Source organism: Astyanax mexicanus, chromosome 15 (assembly GCF_023375975.1).
Source record: "Astyanax mexicanus isolate ESR-SI-001 chromosome 15, AstMex3_surface, whole genome shotgun sequence".
NCBI classification, from domain to species: Eukaryota; Metazoa; Chordata; class Actinopteri; order Characiformes; family Acestrorhamphidae; genus Astyanax; species Astyanax mexicanus.
The window spans coordinates 12,181,945-12,200,377 of NC_064422.1; the positions used below are offsets into that span (position 1 = coordinate 12,181,945).

Here is an 18,433-nt window from a genome sequence, read left to right on the forward strand (position 1 = left end):
TACAAGCATCCAGTCAAGCGGAATAATGTTCCTCCAGGACCATGGTGCACCAGAAACATCACAACAACACACAACACTGCATACAACCAAGTGCAAATGTGTCGACCCACATATATGCTCTATCTTCTGCTGTTTTATTCATACTGCATTTGTTGAAGCTCTGAATAAAAAGGAAACTGGAACACACACACACAAATACAAAAACACACAAATATACAGAAACACACACTCAGAATCAGTTTATCTGATTTTGCTATTTATAGGTATATGTTTGAATAATAAGCACAAATAATGCAAATGAAGAAAACAAGTTCATTTTCATAAAGTTTTAAGAATTCAGAAATCAATATTTAGTGGAATAACCCTGGTTGGTTTTTAATCATGTTTTTTTCATGCATCTTGGCATTATGTTCTCCTCCTCCACCAGTCTTACACACTGCTTTTGGATAACTTTATGCTGCTTCACTCCCGGTGCAAATTTCATTCAAGTAGTTTAGCTTGATTTGAAGGTTTGATGACTTGTGATCATCCATCTTCCTCTTTATTAGATTCCAGAGGTTTCCATTTTGGTAAAATCAAAGAAGCTTATCATTTTTTAAAGTGGATTCTTATTTATTTAATTATTTATATTTTGAACCAGAAAACATCACAACACACACAACACTGCATACAATAAAGTGCAAATGTGACGACCCACATATATTTTCTATCTTCTGCTATTTTATTCATACTGCATTTGTTGAAGCTTTGAACGAAAAAAGGAAAGGAGCTTCTTACTGAAGCCCTGAACTGGAAACTTGACAAAATATGGGATAAGCATGCACAAACACACACAAATACACACAAATACACACAAACACACACACATACATATACCCTCATCCTAACCCTTAGCTACAGGCAGTATCATGAGAATTGAGAAGATTTACCTCTGTTTCCCCGCAGTGTGTTTTGCAGCCGTATTTGTATTCATGACTTGTGATTTTACTTCAGATTCTGTCGATTCGATTCGCTCTGTTTTGGCACTTTTCCCTTTTTCCCTGTTACACAATAGATATTGTCTCAAAGCAGATTTGTAGAATCATAGGAGCGGGTCCCTGGTGAGAATGCCCCTGGCCCCTGGCTGTTGAAATAAGGAAACGTTGCCTTTGGCGAAATAAAGACGTACCGCCTTCACACTGTTCGCCTCGCACTCAGCCGAAAAAAATCCCATAGAGTCTGGATTTCCTGTTCAGCCGTAGCGTGGAAATAGGTGTAAGGGTTGGATTTCTCGGGAAAAAAAGCCATAAAAAAAGATCCTAATACTTTACCTACGGTCACTTATAGAAGAACTGTGTGATACTTCTGCTTTTAAATTGCAGTTCGTGCCATTTTCTCAAATTGTCAAAACGTACTTATTGAGCTTCTGATAATGCTGCAACCATTTTTGAAACAAAAAATAAAAAATAAAATAAAATTCATATTGTGATAGAAGCAGCAGCGTTCTGTTATTCTACCGTATATCAAATTTAAACATTTAAATTTGAACATTTTGTTGCAGTAACATTAAAATCTTTAAATTAATATGAATTAAATAGTTCACTGTGTTTTAAGAATTTTACGCACTCATTCACTTTAAGAGCCTTAAGCTTTTATTCCTCTATATTTGCACTACCAGCCCATCACTATTGCACTATTGTCTTCTGTCTCACATACAGTATGTCTATCTGTGTCCTTGTTGTATTTTACATATAGTGTCTCCTATTCTTTTATATATTTATAATTGTATTTACTTGTTGTAATTTTTGGAGAAGGAGAAATGCAATTTTAATTATCTGTTTGTCCTGCACATATGCAGTATTAACAATAAAAAAACTACTTGACTTATATCACCAAGAATATTGTTAGCGCAAAAAAAAAAAAAAAAACAACAACCCTATAATATTGTGATATTGTGTTTTCCAGCCAACTAGTGATTTTAGTGTACAGTATGTGGCTACACCACAGATGGGCGTCACCTGTAAATGTAAGGGGGGCGTGTTTTGTTTTATTTATTTTAATTGTTATTTTTTTTAATCGGTTCACAAATTGAAATTCACTATTTTCTGTTAAGATATCATTTTAGTTCATGCAGGTTGATTGGTTAAGTTGCCTGTCAATCAAAAGAATAGTGGACTGGGGAGCAGAGCCAGAGAGAGAGAGAGAGAGAGAGAGAGAGAGAGAGAGAGAGAGAGAGAGAGAGAGAGAGAGAAGCACTATCGGCCTATCAGTCTAATTACAACTCTTTTTAAATAATTACAATTAATAACAATGTTATTGATATATTATTAACGTATCTAGTTTGTTTTTTATTTATTTATCTATATGATTTACTTTTATATGTAATGTATATTTGTATATTTATTGTTTTTTTTTACCTTTTGTTTCTTAACTACTTGTTTCATTGCTTTGGCAAAAGTTGTTAATTGCAATTTATGCCAGCTGTTTTAAATTGAAAATTAAAATTGAACATTGAGAAAGAGAATGAGAGAGAGAGAACGAGAGAGAGAGAGAGAGAGATTTTTCCAATTTCTTCTTGAGAAAACTTCAAACACAAATCTACATCAGATTTATTTCATCAGATTTAATCACTGATGTAAAATATATTTTTGATTCCGCAACTTGTCTTTCAGTTTTGAGTATTTTAGTTTCTCCACAATTATTAAGATGAGATTCTGGTCTTTTATGACTGGAAATAACTGCCCAGTAATGGATCACTTCAAGCTCTGTTTTTGTTCAGCCCTAATGATTTTTTATATATTTTTTTAAGATTAATCTCATCTACAGTTCATTTGCATTCTGTCTGTATCTGTAGCTCTTCTTACGTTGAGAATAAATCTAATAAATCTTGTGTTTGTGTCTCAGTGGGAGCTTCCCTCCAGGCCTCCGATGCTGGGGTTTCAGCCCTCTGCGGGGGTGGATCTGGTCCCGGTGTTCCCCCCGGTGTACCGCACCCTGCTGCCCCCCCACTACGGCAAAGCCTGGCTGGAGAAGCGCGTGCCGGACTACAAGGTGAAACACTGCAGCACACTTTACTTTGTTTTTAGAAAACCTATATTCAGTTATTCTATAGTAAAATATGTTTACTTATGACATTTACTGTATTTTTTGTGACACTAGTAAGGAACAGGGGTGTCGCCGCTGGGTGTGGGTTAAGTCAATTCTTAAAAAGGAAAATTTCAATGGTTTATTTGGTTGTTTATTTACAGTAAGGGTAGATTTCCAGATTTCCACTAAGGCTGGGTGCAGCAGCATCAGCATCATTAGCATTAGCTTTTAACCGCTAGCGCTAGTATTGGTAAATGCTGCCCAACAGCGCTACTCTGAGGAACCCTGAGTGATCCAGTAAGCATGGGCACTATCAGCTAGCGGTTTGTCCCACGTAGCGTATTTTAACATTGTAAACATGCAGGTTACAGTCTGATATACTTGACTCTGAATGAAATTAGCATTAGCGTTAGCATTAGCGTTAGCATTAGCGTTAGCATTAGCGTTAGCATTAGCATTAGCATGGCTAGTGGCTCCAGCAGCTACAGCTACAGGCTGATACTGCTTACCTTAATGGCAAAAGAGCTAGCACTTAGTGTAATTAGTGGCTAATGCTTATACTGCTGCTCCAGCCTTGGTGCTGGAGAAACTTTACTGAAACTGAAACTCCTGTATAATGCTGTACTTCAGCGGAGTGGCTTCACTGCTCCTTAATTTCTGACTGGTAAAATTCAAACGTAAGTGCTATATATAGTGTGCCATATAGTGCGCAAAATACAGTATTTGGATTCTTAATGCATTTATTATCATTTTTATGCACTTATTTTTTGTTACATTAAGTATTTCATGTATATCTGAGATGCTCTACTGCATGCAATTTGTATCTTTGCTGTTTTTGCTCTGTATTGTGCCTGATTTAAAAAGCAGACAGGGATAAAAGCTCTAGAGTGAGTTTAGGAGGCCGTGATGATGCAACCGCACAACGTTTGATTATTTTCCCACATATTTCACTTCTGCTTCAAACACTCTGCGACAGACTGACTGGCACTGACAACACTTTGCATCACTTCAGGACACACAGGTGGCTAAACTGCTGTAGGCGTAACAGGAGGTTGTATATAAAGGCGTATATGAATGTGAGAGAACCACGTTATATTGAGGATATGTTTAGTGTTGTTCTGTTCGCTTGGAACAGAACAAGCAAGGAAATGATATATTTTAACATCCAGGCCTAGATATTAGAACAGCAGCCTGTTAGTAAAGCTCTGCACAAGATTTGTATTATCGATACCTTGAAATCATAAACAGGAAATCTAGAGCCCTATCTGGACGTGATTATTTTCTCAGGGTGACGGTCTGTGAAAAATATTTCACATTTCTACTCTAAACAGGAGGACCAGTGAGTTTTTAGGCTTTCTTTTAGGCTTTCTTGGTCACATGACATCAGTAGTTCAGTAGCTCCTCCATTTCCACTCGCTGATGTGTTTTAACATGGATCTCCGTGGAAACACCCAAGCGGCCAAAGTGTAATTACGGTGCGTGGCAGTGGACTAAATATTTATTTTATTAAACATGAGGAGACGAAACTGAGAGATGTGTGTCTGGACGGGACTAAAATTACTGGAGTTCAGAGAAAAACAGTAGATAATTCAGCCTGTTATTATCAATTCTCAGAGGATGTCTGAGAAAAACCTGTACATGGTCATTCTGGATGGGAATAAAATCACAGAGGATAAATAAACACATTAAAAAGAAAATTACTCTGAAAATAATCCGGTCCAGATAGAAATAAATGTAAATAAATGTAAATAAATGTAAATAAATGTAAGCATTTCTCTTACGTTTTCAGTAGTTAAACAAACCAAAATACTCTGTGAAGCATTTAGGTTAACTTGTGATTTCTGAGACTGGTAACTCTGATGAATTTATCCTGTACAACAGAGGAAACTCTAGCTCTTCTATTTCTGGGGTGGTCCTGATGAGTGCCAGTTTTATCATCATAATGTTTTTTTCTTTATTTAGTTGAGTAGTTCTTTCTTCTTATAATCTGGATTAGAACATTACTCAAATATTCACTGTATACCTGTAACTCTACCCCTTCACTACTTTACTTTAACTGATGCTCTCAAACTTTAACATTAAGAGACAAGAAATTCAAGTAATTAACTCTTGATGAGTTCAGCACAGCTGTTAACTGAAAGCCTGAATTCCAGGTGACTCTACCTCATAAAGCTGTCATCTAAGCAAGAAGTTCTATTTTGAAGAATGTAAAATATATAACGTATTCTGGTTTGTTTAACACTAAATAATCATACATGTTTCTCTTCATAGTTTGTATGACATCAGTATTAAAATAGTGAAAGATACACTGAATTTACGGAGTGTCCAAACTAAAACTCATTTGTAGTTCTCTTTCTTATGACATGTGGCGTGTCGGTGTATATCACCTTGTTGTTGGTATGAATTGTTAATTATACAGTTATTAGAGGCACAAAACATCTAATAACTCCATTGTTTGGCTTTGTGTATTTGTGTAACCCTCTAAATAGCCTTTTTTTAAATGTTGTCCTTCAAAAGCCATCGCTCAAAGACAACACCATGATCTTCAAGAGCATAAATAGCATTATGAATTCAGCTGTATTTGCAGCTAAGTTTAGGTATTGGAGAGTTTAATCATGTTTACACGTTAACAACCAATTCTTTCACATGAAAGCTGACAAACAATTGGTTTTCCATGGTTTTTGGAGGCTTTATAGAAGTTTGCAGTAAAGCAGAGGCTGAGAGAGAGTGTTCATTACACTCTGAGGGAGTGTGAAATCCTTCTAATGGCGTTCTGTTCTGGTGTTTTAGTTTAATTGTAGTTTTGTGAAAACAATGAATGCTTAGGTAATGGGCTATTTTCCAGTGCTGAGGGTTAATTAAAACAGTACTGCGGCAAGCAAATGAACAATCTACTTCCTTAAGGCGCAATTCGCTCGAAAAAAGCTGGAATTTAATGCTATTTAGGACGCTCAATGCGCCAACCGTGCCGCGGCTCGTAGTGCAAGATTGCGATGAAGTGTTTTAAAGGGAGCGTTGTTCTCTTGCTTCTAGGTTTATCTTAATAACACTCTGGCTCTGGAGACCACCTGGATCAGCCCGGAGGAAGTGGGACTTTTCCAGCGGCAAGAAAAGCCAATGATGATGACGAATCAAGTGGCAATGAGCATATCCAGGCCAGCCGCCGCCTCCAGGAATTTCCACACTCTTCTCCTGACGCCCAGGCGTGTTTCAGGTAGGAGGGAGAATTTTATAATCCTCTGTTCTCGCGGCTCGGCCACCGACGGCCCGCTGTCAGCCCGGTCTTTTTATCGAGGGGTTTTATCGCTCCCTGCTTCTATTCTCAGCCGTTTTAACAAGTTTCTGTTCTCCTGGGTTTAATCCCGTCTCTTTTTAACTGCGTGTAGAGCTATCGGGAGGCTGTCAACTTTCGTTTTACGGTGCCCCTAAAAAACATTAGGGGCTGCCGCGCTGTCTGCATGTTAATGTGTGGGAGAGGAGGCTGTGTGATTGGTGCTTGTGAAATCGAACTGAAATTGGCCACATTCTGCATCTCTTCAGGCATAAATTCATCTCGGGAGCTACAGTACTTGACAGAGCACTGCACCCACATACTGTATACTGATTTTTCAGAAGACATGCAGAGAAGATGAATGAGAAATAAAGCTGTTAACCCTTTTACACTGCGGGGATCGTTGGCATTTGGTCAAATAATCGTTAAATTTTACTGCAATCGAGTTATTGTTGCTTTGAGACAGTAGATGATTCATTTGCCTCCTCATGTAATTTTGACTAATGTATTTTTCGCACTATAAGGCGCATTGGATTATTAGGCAAACAATCAATAAACATCTATTTTCTGGTCTATTTTCATATATACCCTCCTAAGACCCAAACTATTGCATGGCATGCATTTTTTATGCATTATTTATCTTTGCTATTTGGGCTAGTTAACACCTGATTAGTGTAAAAACAAAGAATGATCTTTTTACATGGTGTCGTTTTTGAGTAAAAATTATGTCCACATATGAGGACAGCAGGCCCTCATAGAGCACAATTTAGGGTTGTGATCTAGACTATGATCTTAAATGTGATGTCCACACATGTGGATGCCAGGTCCTAGGAGGATGTGGAGCATTATGCGATACTAGAAAGGAACAGAGGTGTCAACATGTTTTCCTTCTGGCAAAACCTGTAAAGCAAACAGAAGTCAAACTTTAAAAGTCAAACGGATTATTTGGGTGTGTAAAGCACTTCCATTTTTTGGCAGTGAGCTTCCACTTCCACTAAGGCCGGGTGCAGCAGCATTAGCATTAAAAGCTAACCGCTATCAGTAGCCGCGGTTAGTGACTAATGCAACTCAACAGTGCTACACTGAGGAACCTTAGTGGTTCGTCCAACATGGCTTGTTTTAACATGATAAACACGCAGACTACAGTACGATTATACTCAATGGCAAAAGAGCTAGCGTCTAGCGTGTTTAGTGGCTAATGCTGCTAATGCTGCTCCAGCAGTGCTCTATTAACAAACCCACTCTATAAACATACTCATAAAAGATTCTAATGCATTCATACGCCATTATGAACAGGATTACACATAGTTATAAACATGTTTTACCCATCATACCCATGTTTGTGTTTATAACATGTTGTACATCAATACCAAGAAGTACCAATAGTCACTTATAGTCACTTATAGTCACTTAGTCACTTATAATGTATTATAACAGGTGCTCCAAGTAAAGTGACATTACTTTCATTGTGGGGCAAGATTATTAATGAAATATTAAACAATATAGAATCAGTTTTATTCGCAGCTCATTTATTAATGTTTACCAATATTGTTTTTTTTTTTAGCTAAGCTCAACTTATAATGTATTGTTGATCAAACTGAGATAGAGAAGTAAAAAAAAGAAAGAAAGCTAGAGTTAGAAAAACGTCCAACTTACTGAAACTTAAGTTGAGCTAATAAACTTTATTCATTTTTTATTCATTTTTAGTTAGCCTGCATTTTTAAATAGCTTGCCCTGAACAAAAACAGAGTCAGGGGCTTTCTTTCTTTTAGCATTTTAGGATCTTTATCCTTCAGTTCCTCATTAGCTTGATTTTCTGCTTAAATGATCAGATGCAATCTGAAGTAGTGATAATGTGGATGCAGCGTACGACAGGGAACAGAGATATTACTGCGTTTCTACAGCCTGTAATTCTCTAAAGCACTTGGAGTTCTTCCAGACAATGCTTTTGAGCTCTTTAAACAAAGACGCAGAAAATAGACGGGGGTTAGAGGAACACACCTGCACTGTTTCTGCGTCTTTATAGAGGAGCGTAGTCCTGCTGCAGGCACCTGTGAGCGCTCGCCTCCGTCCCTCTGAAGACTGGCGTACTCAGCCGGACAGAGATGGATTAGTTTGCAGGTCCACTCGTGTGATGCTCAAGGATTAGTCCTTGAGAGATGAAAAGTTCAGCCCTGTGGAGGATTTTGTCTCACTGTGAAAAAGACTGTGAAATACAGAAGGCTTAAAACACAAGTGAGGACGTGACCGTGGTTCTGATACGCTCTGTGTGTACATGTGGCGCTCCGTTTCAGCCGGATCGCTCAGTACGCCACTTTGGAAAAGGCTAAAAGGGGTTTATATACGTTTGAGTACATAACGGAACAGAATACTGCATATTTACTGAGCATTATACCACAGCTAGTTCCGACCCTGCAATGTGATTGGCTGAGAGGCGAATTATGAGTGACATTATCAGCCAGTAATGCACTGTGACCGAAGCTCTCCATGTATTACTCCACCACATACTGGCAACCTAGCAACGATGTAGCGCATACAAGCTAAATACAAACCAAATATAGACCAAATGCAATGTCATTATACACCACTGGGAGTAATTCTGCAAGTCTTCAATAAAAAGCACTAATGGAACTGTGGTATTATCACAATAATACACTCGAGGTTCGAGGTCCTTTACCAATCAAGGATTGTTCTCCTGATCCCTCTCCCCTGAGTACTGACCACCTGTAGCTGTTCTAAACCACAACTGTTAAAAAAAAATACCTATTTAGTTTGATTCTCACTTTGCGAAGTATTGCCAACTTTGACCCTCTGTTTAGTTATTGGAAGACTCTTATTACTATTTTTCCTTTGGTTTACTGTTTACTCAGGTCATGAGTCTGGTTTTGCCCATGTCTGCTGTGTTTGCAGTCGTTGCCGTATTTGTATTTTTGCTTAATTAGCATATGTGAGCTCTTAAATTATACTACATTATATTGAATCAACATGCTTTGGCTTCTCTAAATGATGGGATAAACAGTGTAGTTGTACAATGTAACTAATCATAGCTTTATACATTACACGGTCTTTCTACTTTCTACTAGAGTATCATAAATAATATAATACAGTTGGCTGCACAATTGTTTCTTGACTGGGTTTATGATATTGCATGATTAGTTCTAACAAATTGTCTGATGGTGATTGATTTATTTGTGCACATAGAGTTCAATGCATTTGATTTATTGACAGACTGAATGTGTGCCAATGCCAGTAAATCAACCAATCATTGGCTTGGAAAGTCAGAATGAACTATAGGCCACAGAATATGTCACGCCTTAGCTTTAGTCTGTCTTGTGTTTTTCTTTTTTTGGTACCACTTTAAAATAAGACTACCTTTATAAAGGGTTTATAAATGGTTTACAATCAGTTTATTAATGGTTACTAGTTAGGTTGTAAATGCCTTAAAAATCATTAATAATCAGTTATAACACATACATAGAAAGGGCAACAATGACCTATTGTTTGCCAAATAGTGAACCCACAGCCATCTATATTGTTGTCCTTTCTATGTATGTGTTATAACTGATTATTAATGATTTTTAAGGCATTTACAATCAATGTAGTAATCTTTAATAAACTAATTGTAAACCATTTATAAACCCTTTATGAAGGTAGTCTTATTTTAAAGTGGTACCCTTTTCTTGCTCTTTCCTGCTCCTGTCCTCTGTTTTTTTATTTTGTTTACCTCCCCATGTGCTCCATCTGCTTTACATGACTCTGTTTTGTTTTTGGTCTTGCCCTGTCAACTGTTATCCATCCTATCTCTTTTGTAACCCCGCCTCCTTGTTACTTCTCCACGTGTCCCTTGTCTGTGCCTGTGTATAAAACCCCAAGTGTTCCATTGTTCTCTGCCGTGCTTTTTTGTGTTTGACTCTGTCTTTTTATGTGAACTTTAGCCTTTGTATTTTGTCTTTTGTTTAATTTCTCTTTTTTTGATCCTCAATTGCTTGTTTTTTTATTAGCCTTATTGTTAATCCTTTGTTTTACAGTCTTTGTTTCAGTAGCCTTATAGTTCGTTTTACTTCCTGGGTGTTTTTCAATGTATATTATTTGAGATATGAAAAATAAACAAGACCTGCATTTGCATCCTGCCTCTACCGTGTAAAAGAATACAGCCAAAACACAAATTGTATCCACATTATTGTGGTATATTGATTGGTACACAGGTTAAAATGCAGAAAATGAGACTAAATAGTGAGCAACCAATATATATATATATATATATATTATCATTTACCAAAAAACCCTAGTGTTTCTTTTGTAGTGTGTAGGCACAGATATGCCGGAAGCCTTTTTTTTTTAGCTAAAGTAGTTTTATCTAGAGGGGTGTCCTGTAATTTATGTCATTACTGAGAAGATGTGTGATTTTATTTCAGTATGAATCTGCACTTTTTGCCAGTCTGACAGTAATAACTGTGAAGTGAATGTCCTTCTGTAATTGATTGAACTCTGAGCTCTTCAGTAATAGGAGTCTGGTTCCAATTCACATCCCACTAATGGAATAACAGAACCTGCTAATAGACCTGGTTCTGTGCGAGGTGTCGTTACTGTTATTCACTGGGTGCTGTTTCATAATACTGACATGCATTCAAAGCCTGTGACTGTTCAGTCTGGGCTCCCTGAAAACACACAAAAAATGATCCATTAGATTATTTGGATTACAGAACTTCTCAATAATAATAAAATAACACTACTATCGTAAAAGTCATAGGGCAACAGGATGCACTGCAAATTGATCATGAACTTTTAGCTCATACCATATAATTTAATGAAATTGAGGGCCCACTTTTAGAGATCTATAGGCAAGCCATATACCATGCATCGTGCAGCCTGATATAGGGTGTGTCAGTGTGTCTTTGTTATCATAACGTCATAACACCTTTAGCTGTTCTCAATAACAACCAGTGATTGTTTAGTTTGCTCATTTAAAACAATAAACAGTGTAAATAATAAAATAACATTACTGTTCCCTTAAATGAGCTGCTGGTGTTCACAACTGATCTTCACAGCGCGAACAAGCAGCTCAGTTTCCTCTGCTGAGACGCAAAGAAGCGTTGCAGTGTTAAGATACGAATGCGCCAAAGTCAGAGCTCACCTGGCTCTTAAAGGAAATGATAAGCAACTGGCACTCTGATAGGTTTATTTCATGTTACGCCCAAAATCAACCACATCCATGATTAATAAAAATAATTAATGCACCTCTTTTGCACATTTTGAGCTACGCAATGTGTACTTTTTTGCCCTAAAATATGTTATAACACTATTGATCTATTGAATATACTGTTATGTATTTCTTAGCTAGCTCAGTTAATGCAGTAAACTCATTCTCTCATTCTCTTTCAGTTATATCAAGACGCATTATCTCATCAATGAGAGCTTTCTCCGTGCTCTCTCTCTCTCTCTCTCTCTCTCTCTCTCTCTCTCTCTCTCTCTCTCTCTCTCCGAGATGTTAGCCTCTGATTGCTTCACAGAGACTGTGGCATGTCCTGCCGTGTGCGTCGTAATTAAACAATCAATTACTCCTGTGGGGGAGTGTATAGCTGTCAGAGGGCTGCACTTCAGCGGAGGCTAGTCAGAGCCACCAGCTTAACGACCGCATGTGTCTTTCACTGCGCTGCTGACGAGCCCGGCCTGTCCACACCTTTATCAAATCACTGTCGGCGGGTGTGAAAACCGGCTAACAGGGCTGCTCATCTGGAGCTGTGCTGGAGCTGAAGACCTGCATGATGTTATCCAGCACTTTGGGTTACTCTGGGCATCTCCAGCTGTCACAACACAGAGATGCAGAGGGCATGCAGGTCTGGAAGTGATAAAAAAGGTGACCTTGCTTTGCTGAATTGACTCTGAATTGAGTGATTGGACGTGAATAGGTGGGTGTTTTGCCTTGCTCTGAACTAGCACCCTGTTCAGAGTGTATTCCTGTATTACTGCCTCGGGTTTGATGCTTCCTGAAGGGCTCCAGACTGTCAATGACCTGGTGTAGGCAACCCTGATCAAATGAATGAATTAATAAATATATATATATATACGCTCAAGGTTTCGAGGCCTAAGTCTGGACGCACGTTCTTATTCAATATTCTTTCCTATATAGCAAAGGAATAGTGAAGTGATCTATCAGATTATGAAGGAACACATAAGGAATCATGTAGTAACTTAAAAACAGTGTTAAACAAACCAACATACTCTGTGATGAAGTATTTAGGTGCTCTTATCTGGGACGCTGTTTGTTAACTTTTAGAGGTTTCTGAGGCTGGAAACTCTGATGAACTTATCCTGTACAACAGAGGAGACTCTCGCTCTTCTATCCTTTCCTGGAGCAGTCCTGATAAGATCCAGTTTCATTAGTTGAGGAGTTTCTACCATAATCTGGATTAGAACGTTATTCAAATATTCATTAATCACTGTATACCCGTAACTCTACCTCTTCACAACGTAATGTTTTTGCACCAGGACTAAAGCAGCATAAAGTTATCCAAAAGCAGTGTGTAAGACTGATGGAGGAGCCGAGCATGATGCCAAGATGCATGAAAAATACTGTGATTAAAAACCAATCAGGGTTATTCCACCAAATATTGATTATTTCTGAACTCTTAAAACTTTATGAATATGAGCTTGTTTTCTTTGCGTTATTTGAGGTCTAAAAGCTCTGCTTCTTTTTTTGTTATCTCAGCCATTTCTCATTTTCTGCAAATAGCAAAATCAGAGAAACTAATTCATAAACTGAAGTGGTCCCTGAATGTTTTCCAGAGCCTGTAGCATTAACCTAAAGTACAGAACATTTTAAAATTATATAAAAGAAAAACACTAAATTGAGAGTGTGTGTATATAAACTAGTTTTGTGTAGTGTTGCAACTCCATGAACGTATGTCTTACTGTGTGTGGGTGTACGAAGCATTTTTTATGCTGTTATACTACTTATCTTTGTCAGAATACTTTGTTAAATAGTAATATTTCATCTCTCATATCATCCAGTAATATCCGTTACATGTTCCTCAGCTTGGTAGAAGGAGGTGAGCGTCACGCCGGTGTCCGTATGGTCAGATATGAACTACAGAATATTAAATATTTGATGGATTGGTAATTCTTCACTGGGCCTATAGGCTCGTGGCACATTCTCTCCACACAGCGCAGAATAAAACATAAGCAGCTACAGTATATGGCAGGAATACATATGGCAGCATATGAAACAGTGCAGTTTTCCAGCGTGCGGTGTCAGTCTGCCGAAGCTTTAGGGCTCTTTAAAGCACAACAAATATTAATCTGCTGTGAAACACTGTCAAACTTACGGCTGCATCTTTTCTCTCAATGTTTGCCAACCTCCGACATTCTCCCCGGGGATCAGAGAACAGCGAGTCGTTTGCCACTGAATTGATGCCAGATGTTGAGGATGGTGCCGATAACGTCACACTAGTTGTTCTTTCTCAAGTGAAGTTATATTGATCTGTTTCCTCTGAAGATTCCTGACATTTCTGCTGCTTATTTTTGACAGTAATATGCATTTAGTAACTGCAGTGTGTAGATGCAGTCACTCAGTGCTCTAGTATTAGCATCATTAACCCTTAGAACCCTACGGACGGATTTTCCATCCAAAATCTCACCTTGTGTTCTCAGCTTAATTACTCAGGAATCCCTTCACACATAAACATAATCCATATATGGTTTCATATATGTTTTTCAGCACCTTTAGTGCTGAAAAACATATTTTTATGATGTTTCAAAACAAATAATATCAGTAAATAAAGACTCAAAAGTGTCCACAGAAAAAGTGTGAAACTACCTGCTTTACTCAAACTAAAGCTAGGTATGGTGTGCGCACTACTTTATATAGTTTTTATTATTTTACTTGCACATTTTTACTAAGTAGTTATTTTGCACTAAACTAAATTTTTTATTTGTTTAGACTAAAAAGTTTACATTTTTGTATATATAGTTTACTATAGTTTTCTTTGTGTGTCCTGATGATTAAAATACTGAAAGGCATAGGCTGCTCTGAGTGTCAGGTTTTTAGTATCTACATGTATCCTAGAGGTGTGATTATTGATTATCAAGAAAAATAAAATAAATCCGCCTGATGCTGTTTCTCCATGTATTTTATCAAAGTAATAATTAATAAGCCATGTAATGAACTCAAATCATCAATATTCGTATGCTATTCTTAACTCATAAACACTCTAGTCTAGCCATTTTTGAAAAGATTATATCTTAGGTGTGAATATATTTAAAGTCTATACATTTAAAAATAATAATAAAAAAAAAAAACAGGCGCTTGGTAAAATTTTGAGCTAAACATGATCAGTTCCAGGAAAATATAACAATTCTGCTTCCTTTTACATTTTAAATGATGATATTTTTGAGCAGCCGTATGTCTTCTGGAGTAAAAGAGATCAGGGCATGTGTCTCTCTGATATAATTACTGTGTTATAAGACCTGAAAGAGGAACTGAAAACAAAAACAGAGAAAAACACACAAAAACAGCCTAGAGTTCAAGGGGTTAAGAGTTGATTCTGAGAGCAACATGACGACCTCTTACACTAAAGTGTCATGAATAACAGGAGTTATGACAGTAATACACATCGTTAAATGGTTATTAGATACATGAGTAAAAGTAGTGGCTGTCAGTGTAGCCAAGATGCATGAAAACTGATTCTGCCAAATTCCAAATAAAAAAAATTTCATTTAGAGCGTAATATAATAATATTTGGTGGAATAACCCTGGTTGGTTTTTAATCACAGTTTTCATGCATCTTGACATCGTGTTCTCCTCCATCAGTCTTACACACTGCTTTTGGATAACTTTATGCTGCTTTACTCCTGGTGGAAAAATTCAAGCAGTTTGGTTTGATGGCTTGTGATCATCCATCTTCCTCTTGATTATATTCCAGAGGTTTTCAATTTGGTAAAATCAAAGAAACTCATCATTTTTACAGATCTCTCTTTTTTTATTTACTATCCAGTTCTGACTGGAACTGATGACTACACTGTGGTTCTACAGCAGGATTCTCTTGGTGTCTGGAAGGTTATATTAAGTGTTGTAAGTTATATATACCCTGATAATGCTCAGTTTTGCCTCCAGCTCTGGTGGTTTGTTCTAACAATCCTCCATGCACATTCCCTCCGCCCCCATAATCGCGAACTACAAAGGTCAGCTTCAGACCAGCTGCTCTTTCTGCCGGCTCTGGCTCACCATCCGCTCTGTGAACACAACCACACAGTTCTCAGCATTTGGACGTGTGCAGTCTGATGTGGGCTGGCTGGTTTTGTCTGAGTCTCTGGAGCCGGGCTGTTTGAGGGATTATCGACATGTAGCTGTGAATGCTAACGCCCGCTATCTGTGGTTAGCTGGAACTGTTGGTGTGCAGTTTCTCTTTGTCAGTAGTGATGCAAGCAGAGTCAGTGGGAATACTGAAATTAATCTAAACCTAAGGGCTCTATTGTACATCCTGTGCATGGAGCGTCGTGAGGCTCTTTGCTATCGCCAGGGTTTTAATCAGTCAGTGGCGTACCTGTGTTTTCCGCCACTGAAGTCACAGAAGTTTACCTGAACACACCTCACTTAAATAATAGGGGAAAGCTCTTTTCTCCGCTGGGCATATCAGAGACCCAGGTCTTGTTCACGCAGCCGAGATCTCTGGAAGCCCCAACTTTCACACCATTGCGGTTTTCTTTTATTTTCACCTTTTTTATTCCAATTCATTTTTCAATCATCTCTTTCCTTATTTTTCGATGTACCCAAAACTGTTTTGCTCAGAAGATTCTTTGAATAAATCTGACGAAACTACAATTTTTGGACTGGATCTCTTTTCTTCTTTATGACGGATCAAGCCAGATACTTCATAAATCCGAAAAAAGGATTTATAATCTTACAAGAGAAAATTTATGACCATTATTAGCATTAACTGACCGACCAACAAATATCACTTCAAGAGGAAGGCATGTGATAATCGACTAGGTCCCAAGGAACCCTGGGTAATTTCTAAGCATCCTCTATATAAAAAAGTTGATATACTCACCCTGTTGAGATTTATATGAACAAAAAGTTATTAAAAACAGTAAAAACAGTCAGAGGTGTGAGAAGGCTATTTTTCTAGCCATGTTGAAAATGACAGGGCTGTGTCTAAATCTGCTCAGTGGTGCAGTTCACTGCTGCAGCATGTCCAGATAATGAAACTACAGAGTGCTGGAATTCTGTCACCGTGCTCAGAAAACCATCTGTAAAACACAAAACACGAAAAATAGATATTTTTTTAAAGCAAATACGGCTCTTTTTCCAGTTCAGTTGCTCCAATTATCACAAACCTTTTTGTATATAGAAAAAAAGTGCCATATTCTTCCCTTCTGAACGAAAACAGATCGGTCAGTTCATTTATAATGAAAAAGCTGGTTAACCAGGTTTTTTAGTGTTTTATTAGTGTAATAATTATCCTGGTTTTACAAGTCAGGCATTTTTGGGAATTAGGATTAGAATTTATTTAGGATATCTACATATATATATGAGCAATACATAAAATGGATTTATATTCGATAAAAAAAATAAAAAAAACGTTACTGAAAATCCTAATTGTAAATGTAATAGAAAATGCTTAAGAAGTAAAATAAGAGGTATTTTTTTTGCATCTTTACCAAGAATGTGCATGTTATATTAATTTGCAATGTGAATAAATGAATTAATTATGTATAATGTATTATGTATATATGTATATTATGTATATATGTATGTATATATATTCAATATATCATTTCCAGAGCTCGTTTTTCTCTAGGAATATTTACTCTGCATTTTTTTATCATAAAAAAATATCGTTTACCAGGTCTATATTATGGATATATTTTCTACATCAATATAAACGCAAACCTAATGGCTCAGAAGTAAACATAATTTGTTAGCATTTGTTGATACATGTTTTGCATGTATGTGTGTTTCTAAAAATAGTGCTATGCAGTATACATCAACATAGAACATATTTTTCCTCGATTTTATTTATTTATATATGTATTTATTTTTTTTTTTTTATATATTTATCCAGCATGTCTAGCGAGTAGAAGCTCATTCAGTGTCTCCATGGGTTTTGAAATATTGCATCAATATTAAAATCCACTGGGGAAATAAATTCCTCCTGGTGGAATGAAAGCAATGCAAGTAAAATTAGGAACCCCTTCAGGTTCTGAGATTGTGAGCCGAGGTGGGCTGTTACAGGAAAGATTGCAATCAGACGCGTTCAGATAAAATGCAAATTAAAACACAATCTGGAAACACGGCCAGGAGACGGACAAGAGTCAAAAACAAGGGCTAGACCCATAAAAATCAAAACCAAAATCAAAAACAAAACCATAAAAAATAAGATAAAAAACAACATATAGCAATAAAGACTTAAACTAAAGCTGAAGTACAAAAAAATAAAAAACATAAATAAATTACTATATAAAATGGGGTCAAAACAATGTATGACACTATAAAGACAATAAAAGATTATATAGAGAAGATTCAATTAGATACAGGTAACAGAATGGAGGTCACAATGCTGTCCAATGCTGAGATTTTAATTCAGAACATTTGTTGGTTTGCTAAAAAAATGGTAAAAATTCAAGTTTAAATATTTAATTTATCAAATAGACTAGGTAAAAAGCCTTAATAAAAAATCTGAGCAACAATACATTAAAATCAGCAAGAATTGTAGAAATGAGTTTAAATTGTTTAAAATTCCAATTTAAAAATGTTTAAAGTGTAGAAGAATCAGCTGAAGTTCGACTCTGAACTATAGAGTCAGTAGAGGATAAATCTATACTTAAAAATAAAAACAGTTAATTAAAAATTTTTACTTGTATAAAATACCAGTAAAGATTTTGGACACACCTTAAATTAATGTACTTTCCATTATTTAATTATTTTTTACTAACCTGATTCAAACTATGAAGTGAACATAAACTGCGTAAAACAAACCAGAATATGTTTTATATTTTAGATTCTTCAAAGTAGCTCCTCTTCCTCTTGGCTGGATTTTCTCAGTCAGTTTTATGAGGTAGAGTCACCTGGAATTCAGGCTTTCAGTTAACAGCTGT

General features: G+C 36.8%; 1 protein-coding gene across 1 annotated transcript in view; it reads left to right on the forward strand.

Moving 5' to 3' along the window:
• tcerg1l (transcription elongation regulator 1 like) overlaps window positions 1–18,433 on the forward strand; it is a 170,009-nt gene that overhangs the window by 15,694 nt on the left and 135,882 nt on the right. Inside the window, exons 3-4 of the mRNA XM_022669105.2 lie at window positions 2,884–3,030; window positions 6,100–6,280. Of these exons, the coding sequence (XP_022524826.2) occupies window positions 2,884–3,030; window positions 6,100–6,280 (328 nt within the window). The remainder of the gene's footprint in view (window positions 1–2,883; window positions 3,031–6,099; window positions 6,281–18,433) is intronic.